Source organism: Echinops telfairi, unplaced genomic scaffold (genome assembly GCF_000313985.2).
Source record: "Echinops telfairi isolate 266 unplaced genomic scaffold, ASM31398v2 ScPeMD7_7457;HRSCAF=8495, whole genome shotgun sequence".
Lineage (NCBI taxonomy): Eukaryota > Metazoa > Chordata > Mammalia > Afrosoricida > Tenrecidae > Echinops > Echinops telfairi.
In genome coordinates, this window is record NW_022111357.1 from 38785595 (window position 1) to 38792992 (window position 7398).

The window sequence follows — 7398 nt, forward strand, 5'->3', positions numbered from 1 at the left end:
CGGCGGGGGAAGCTCCCTGGACGCCTTGGGGTCGGCGACGCAGCCGTTGTGCACGTGGTTCCCGGAGAGTAGAGCCGCCTGCGGGAGAGCGGAGGGCCCGGCGAGTGAGCGGAGGGAGGCGCGGCTGGGCCCCGGGCGGTCGGCGGGCGCAGGCTGGCGGGCACGCACCTCCTCACTGTGGGCCATGCCCGGGCGCGCGGCCAGCGGCTCCCCGGGGCAGCGGCCCAGCTGGCGGTAGTAGTCCCCCGTGCTGGGTTGCTTGCTGACGGCGCGGAGCTTGCGGCCGGAGTCCTGCCTCCGCAGCCCGTCGTGGCCGCCTCGGGGGCCAAACTGCGAAAAGACAGCGAGTTGAATGGCCTTTGGGCCCCTCTGAAGCTCAGCCACCCCTAACCCCTCCCCAACCCTTCCTCTCCCAGACTCCGGCTGGCCCCGAGGGGCACAGCGCACCACGTTCCCAGGCCCCCTATTCTCCCAGCGAGGCCGGGGGCGAGGGTCCTAGGGCCTCGGTATCGGGACCGACCCAGCTGACTCTACAGGGAGAGGTTCTGGGCATGGGCCAAGGGGCATCGGTGCCCCTGGGAGGCTAGAAGGGGCGGGCTCAGGGGCGGGGTGGCCTGGCCCAGATGCAGGGGCAGCCCAAGAAGAGGCACCTGCTAGCCTGGGCTGGGTTGGCGCTAAGGCTTCAGCTGCACCCAACTCCGTCTGCTGGAGCCCCCGGGCGGCCCGAAGGCTCAAGCGGCCTCTCCTGCGGGTCCTGCCCTGAGGGAGCACCCCTCCCCATCCCCCAGCGTCCAGGCCCTGCTAGGCTCCCGCTTGCCTGGGCCCGACCGCCCAGCCCAGGGCTGGGGTTGCTCCTACCTGCCACTGTGCCGGTAGCCCCCGCTGTGCACCTGGCTGCGGGGGCGGCACAGATCCGACACCTGTGCTACCTGATCCCCGCTCTCAGGTTACAGCCCGGCCCGCGGCCGCCTGCGCTAGGCCATCCTACGGGCTTGGTCGGCCTGACATCACCCAAGGCCTGCCAATCCCAGGCTGCACGCCCCCAGCAGTGGGGGATGCCTCGGGCCCCAACTGCTCCGTCACACCTGTCCGCTGGACCCCGCCCGCCCCGCAGGCCAGATGTGGTCTCGCTCCGCCTCCCCCGTTGCCTTTGTCCATCAGGTGGGTGCTGCATACCCGCCCTTAACCTCCACTCCTCCCCTCCCCCGGCCTGACACTGAAGGCAGACCCGACTGCAGCCACCGAGCCCCCATCGTTGGCCCTGGGTCTAGCTCCGGGTCTCGCCCCTGCCCATCCCCTCCCGCATCTGGAAACCATCGCCATCCGTGTAAGCGACACCGACACCAGTGTCCCAGCCTCGGGTTTCAGGGGCAGCAAGTCGGGCTCAGGTGACAGTGCGGCGACCCGCCCTGTCACAGCAGTCCCCCCTGCTAAGCCCAGCTGGGGAGAGGAACGCTAGGCGGCGGGGCCAAGTGCTGAGTGACCTGTCAGGGGCTGTCCCTCTGCCCCACCCCAACCTGTGCGTCCCCGCTGTGGCCCCGACCCTCCCTCCGCACCCCACCCGCCCGAGCTCACGTTGCAGGAAACGCGACACCGCGAGATTTGTTTTCTGGGCCAGCCCGCCCCCAGCGCCCCCAGTAGCCCCAGAGGCTCGGGCGCCACGACCCTGGGCCCGCCTGCCTGCAGCCTGGGCACGGGCGGCGCAGGGGGCGCGGCGGGCACACAAAGAGCCTTTTGTGGAGCCACCCGGCGCCTGCGGCCCAGCACGCACACACCCGGAAGGGGCTGCCTGGCGCTCCGACTCAGGGTCGGGAGGGGGCACTGGCCAGGCCACCTGTCTCGTGGTTTTGGGCAGGGTGCACAAGCCAAGCCTTGAAAGTCCCGCCAGGGGCACTCCCCTGCTCGAGATGAAAGTGGAAACAGACCAGAGGATGGGGCTAGGGGAGGGTCCCTGTGGACTAGCCCTGTCCCCAGGGTCACACTAGTGTTAGGAGGTTCCCCAGTTCTGTTCTTGGGTATTTAGCTTTGGGCTTAAAAGGGAAAGGCAAGGCCAGGCTCAGCAGGGTCCTAAGGGCACCTACCCTGCCTTGGCCACCTCTGTGTGCTGCCTTGCTCCACCTCTGACCTGCCTGGCTGGCTCTTTGGCTGGTACCTGAGGGCCCTCCTGGGTCTCCCTCCCCAGGATTTCCGGCATGATCCACACCATCCCTCTGTTCCCTCTCCCATCCCAGCCTCCACGGGGCCATCAAGGCCCTGGTCCCTGGGCACCTCACCCTCTACACCCCCATTTTGGATTCAGTCCCTCTACCTTCTTACAGCCTGCTTCTTCTCCAGGGTTCCCATCAGGACTGGCCCTTCCTGCACCCAGGGCTTAAGCCCAAATTGGAAAGCCAGCATCAGTGGTACCCCCTCACCCAGCCCCCACTGCCAGTCTGTGCACCGTCTGGGCAGGACCACCTCCCTTTCCTCTACCCTCCACCCACATCGAGCTCCCCCTGCCATTCCCCACTAAGCCCAGGGTTGTGGGTGGGTGTGGTTCACGGAGGGCAGACATGTTTTCTGCCAGCTCTGAGACAGCCCTGCCACTTGGGGCTGGCAAGGCCCCAGCTCCTGGTGAGGCCCAGCTGGCTGGCTGGGCATATGTTCTTCCCTCAAGTCCAAGCCCCCACTGAGGACAGGGACTTGACCTTACTCATCACCTGTCTCAGTCCTGAGTCTGGTGAGGGGCAATGTCCCAGGGCCCTGGCGCCATACCCATGACCAAGGCCAGTTCCTGGGCCTCTGCTGCCCATTCTGCCAGTCCACGCCCAGTCCCAGCAGGGGGGGGGGCAGAGGGGCGGGAGGGGAAAGTGGAGGGGGGAGCTGAGGGCTCAGTACCTCTCTCTTGAGGGCTTCAGTCTCCACGTGGCGCAGTTTATTCTTGGTTTCCACATAGATGTCAGCGGCATGGACCCCCACGGGGGGCCTGGGAGCTGGGTAACCTGGCGGAGGTGGAGGTGGCGGAGGGAAGCTGGGTGGCGGTGGTGTGGGCTGCCTCATCTTGCCTGCAGGCAGGCCTAGCTCCGGGTTCAGCATGTCTATGTAGGTTTGGATGTCTGCAGCCCTGGTGCTGGGAAGCCCTGTGGGCAGAGGGACAGGATAGGGTGGGGGTGAGGTGGGCATAAGCGGGCAAAACCTGTCCCCTGGGGCCGAGTCTGTTCACTACCTGAAAACAACAGGACAAGGGGCCAGGTGGGCTCAAGGCGACTGCTGAGGTTAGCCCTGGGAGTGGGGCACCCTGCACTCGAGGGAAGCCCCAGCACCCAGGTCTCGGGGAGGCTTTGGCTCTAGGGTGTGCCTATGGGGCAGGGCCACCTGGAGGTGGGCGGGGCAGCCCCTGTGGGCAGCTCTGGCAGCACTGGTGACAAGGAGTAGGGATGGCCACACCCGACCTGGGCTGGGCATCCCCACCTGCTCTGCAGGTCGCCACCTGGTGGTAAGAAGTTGGCATTGCAGTGGACCGCCAGCCACGCCCAGGGTGTGGTCAGTGTGCCTGTGCGCCCACGTCTGGGCTTGAGCAGGAGCATCTGTGCGTTGTGTGAGTGTGTGCATGTGTGTGCATATGATACTTTGCATTTGCGAATGTGTTGGAGTTGGCATGTGTGGGATGGAGGGATGGAGGTAGGTGTGTGTATATATCCACCTGGCTCCATATGGGTGGGTATTAATTAGGTTCCCTAAAAAGCTTAGTTGAAATCCTTACCACTGTACTTGTGAGGGTGACCTTGTTTAGGGAAGCAGGCTTTTCTTTAAGGATCAGTTAAGTCATGACAAAGCAGGGTCAGGCCTCACCCTAATCCCTTCTGAGTGTTTCTGAAAGGGGGGCACGGAAACCATGTGACCACAAAGGCAGATGTGACCATGAGCACCAGGGATGGCCATCTGGCAGCCGCCGGGAGCTTGGACAGGGTCAGGGCCCCCAGAAAGAACCACATGGCCCAAAGCCTGACCTGGACCTCTGGCCTCCACAGCTGGGAGCTAGTAACTACCTGTTCTCTCAGGCCACCTGCTTTGGGGTCATTTGTGACAGCCCCAGGAGTTAAGGTACGGAGTGTGTGTCCCTGTGTATGCCCTTTGGGGGTGGGGTGGGGGGGCATGTGCAAGTGTGCATTCTCAACCGGGGGGAGTGGACTTGTGTGAAGTGGGCGTATGGGAAGTGAATACAAAATTGCATGTGGGGTGTGAGGCAGGGATATGTGTGGTTGTACATGTGTGTTTGTGATGGGCTCACACAAGCGTGAGTGTCCCCTCCTGGGCGTTTGAGGCATCAGGTGACCTGGACAGCTCTGAGGGTCATATGGGCAGTGAACCAGGGTTAGCCCACTGTGCCCCACCCCCCAACCAGTCCACTCACCACAGAAAGGGTGTCCACCCTTTGTGCTGGAGCCGCTGGAGGGACAGGAGTCATAGTTGGAGAGGGTACTGGTGGGCGAGCTGAGGTTGAAGTTCAGTGGCTGGACTGACGTGGTGGTATTGGGCGAGGACATGCCTGAGTCGGGCTGCTTTGGCTCCAGCTCAGCCGAGGGGTCCCGAGACAGCACTCGATGCTCCACACTCTGGGGTGGGGGTGAAGAGAGGAGAGCAGGGCATAAGGGCATCCCCCACCCACTGGAACAGACTCAGGTCTGTTCCTGCCATGTGAGCTCCAGTGTGTGTGGGGGGCAGTCTCTCCTTCAGCTGGTTCCCTCTCCTCAGCCCTGCAGGGGTCTCCAGCTTCTTCCCAGGTGAAGGTTAAGCCCAGCCCCCAGCCACAAGCCTACAGGATGCTGGGAACCCCCATCCCTGGCCCCTCCCTGTGCAGAGGTGGAGAGACTGGTAGGATGACTTGGGGTCCTGGGCTGGGCCCAGGGGGAGAAGTACCACTGGCCCCATCAACTCTTTCCTTTCCAAAGGACAGTGGGCCTTGGCTTGGGAGTATCTGTGAGGAGGGGCACCCACTGGCAGCACCTGGGGCTAGAAAAGAGGTACAGGGCCCCCCAAAACATGAAGGAGCCCAGAACCCTCTATTGGTAGCCCAGCGTCCCTTCCGTCTCCTTGATGGACTAGGGCAACCTCCCCAACCCAGCCCAGCTCCATCTCCTGATCGGGGCCCGGAGGAAAAAGTGGGTGATCTAGGGGCCTAGCTGACCCATGCCCACATCTAGGTTGCCAAGCCTGCCACCCCCCCCTCCCCAACATACACACAGGTGTCTGTGTCCCTACCTGCAGGCCTGTTCCTCCTCTCGGCGGGCGGGCTGGGCTGGGGGCCCTGCTTACATTGCCCATGGTGTTTCCACAGCTGGCCGGCAAGCCTGCTCTCTGATGCCTCCTGCCCAGGCCTGCTCCTCCTTGCCCTGAGCCCCCTCCCTGCCTGAGAAGTGTCACAGGCCCCTCGGGATGTGGAGGCAGGCCCGGCACCAGGTAACGGCTTGGCCGCCACGCTCATTGGCCCCGTAATTAGGGGCTCTGTGGGAGTGTTTGCCTTTTCTGGGCCAGCATCCTTCGTGGCTTGGCTCTATCACTCCTGCAGCTGGGCCTGCCTGGGTGGAGGGGGCTGGTGCTGCTCCTATACCCCATCCTCCGGCTGCCCCATGAACCAAGGCCCAGCTTGAGGGGCAGCCAGCTGAGGGCCTTTTCTTGGCTGAGAGTAATGCGCAGCTGGGACACTCAGCCCTGACCCCAGAGGCAGCAGGCAACAGAGGTTATGGGCATGGGCTCTGCAGGGTGAGGCATTGACTTTGAACTTCAACTCCACCATTTACTGTGGTGGTCTTGGGCAAGTCAGTTAGCCCTTCTGTGTTTCCATTTCTCCATCTGTTAATGGGTATAATGGGTAGTATATACCGCCGACCCCACTGGCTGATGTTTGTGAAGTACCAGGGCATAGCACCCAGTAAATGCTGTGTCCTTGATTAATTTCTTTATGGAGAATTCAGGAATACCAACAGAAGTCACTTCAGTGGGGGCTGTGGCCAGGGGCCTGGGACTCTGGGACCCCAGAGCCCTTCAAGAGAACAGGGGACAAGACTACCCCTCTGGTGCAGAAATGCCCTTCTTGGTACCCCTCCTGCTTGGAGACCCTGGTGAAAGGGCACTTGCTGTTTGCTGGGCTATCCACTCTCCTCAGGCAGACTTTTCTGGAGGGAAGTTCTTCCTTGGGTCTCACCACAGTCTCTCACCCTGGGGCCTGGCTGTGCTTTGACAGTCCCAGAACGGGGCCACGTGTTCACAGACAGGGCAAGGCCATCCTCTCATGGCCAGGCTGTTCCCAGAGCTGGCTAGTGGTTTATTTGAAGGCACCTGAGGGGCAGCCCGCCCCACCCCCCACAACATGATCAAAAGGGGCAAGCCCGGGAAAATGAGTAACACGCAGGTGTCCGGTAAGCAAACTACAGCTTCAAGACCCAGAGAAGTAGCCTTGGTCTGGTGCCCAGGGCCTGTCCAGATCCTGCACACGTGAACTGTGTGACCGGGCAAGGGACTTCACATCCCTGAGACTCAGCTTCCTCATCTGTGAAGTGGAGACCCAGGCACTGCCCACTTGATAGGGCGGCTACCCAGGGGTGGGCAGATGGGGGAGCCCATCAGGGGTCTGCTGAGGGAGCTGCGCTGCTGACCACGGTTGTCTGTGAGTGGCCTGAGGCGTTGCCGGCCTTAGCTCTAGTGTTGCAGGGTGCCACAGGGGTTCTTCTCCCCAGCCTCTCCCTCTCTGCAGAGGGTGGGCGCCCTGAGCTCTGGGTCCCGGGCAAGACACTCACTAGGGTATGACCACAGGCAAGGGGCTTCACCTGGCTGAATCTTTGATCCCTCCTAGGGAAAATGGGGCAAAGCCCCCTCCCAGTGGGGGGAAGTTAGCAGGTAGAGTGAAGTACCAGGTTCTCCACATTGCGCAGGTAGCCGGTGCAGTGGCTGTGGCCGTTGAAGTCGGAGAGGTCGGCGGCTGTGTACCCTTCTCGGTCTCGAACACTCAACTCTGCGCCGTTCACCACCAGGATCTGACAGCACTGTGGGGACCAGCAGTGAGAGCCTGAGAGCAGGGACACCCACCCACCCCCACACTGGACCCCACAAGACAGGGCAAGGCTGTGCCCGGCGCGTGGTGCCCAAAGAGGGCACCCGTGGGCCCGCCGTGCCGCTCCCCTGCCCCATTCTGACCTCCAGCTCCCCGTTCTCCGCAGCGTCGTGCAAAGGGGTCCCGCCCCACAGATCGCGGCAGATTTCACCGCCATGCAGCAGAAGCCAGCTGAGCACTTTGGTGTGGCCACGGCTCGCCGCGAAGTGCATGGCAGTCGCGCCGTCCTGGTCCGGCTCGGACAGGCTCACGTTGGTGCAGCTCACCTGGGAGGCCGTGGGAGCCGGGAGGGGCTGAGCGCCGCACCT

General features: G+C 63.2%; 1 protein-coding gene across 1 annotated transcript in view; it reads right to left on the reverse strand.

The window, feature by feature from the left end:
• The window catches only part of ESPN (espin), a 34609-nt gene that overhangs the window by 10392 nt on the left and 16819 nt on the right, over positions 1-7398 (reverse strand). The window contains exons 4-9 of the mRNA XM_045299214.1: positions 7174-7356; positions 6891-7022; positions 4394-4595; positions 2878-3119; positions 169-330; positions 5-78 (exon numbers count right to left, since the gene is read on the reverse strand). Coding sequence (XP_045155149.1) covers positions 5-78; positions 169-330; positions 2878-3119; positions 4394-4595; positions 6891-7022; positions 7174-7356 — 995 coding nt within the window. The remainder of the gene's footprint in view (positions 1-4; positions 79-168; positions 331-2877; positions 3120-4393; positions 4596-6890; positions 7023-7173; positions 7357-7398) is intronic.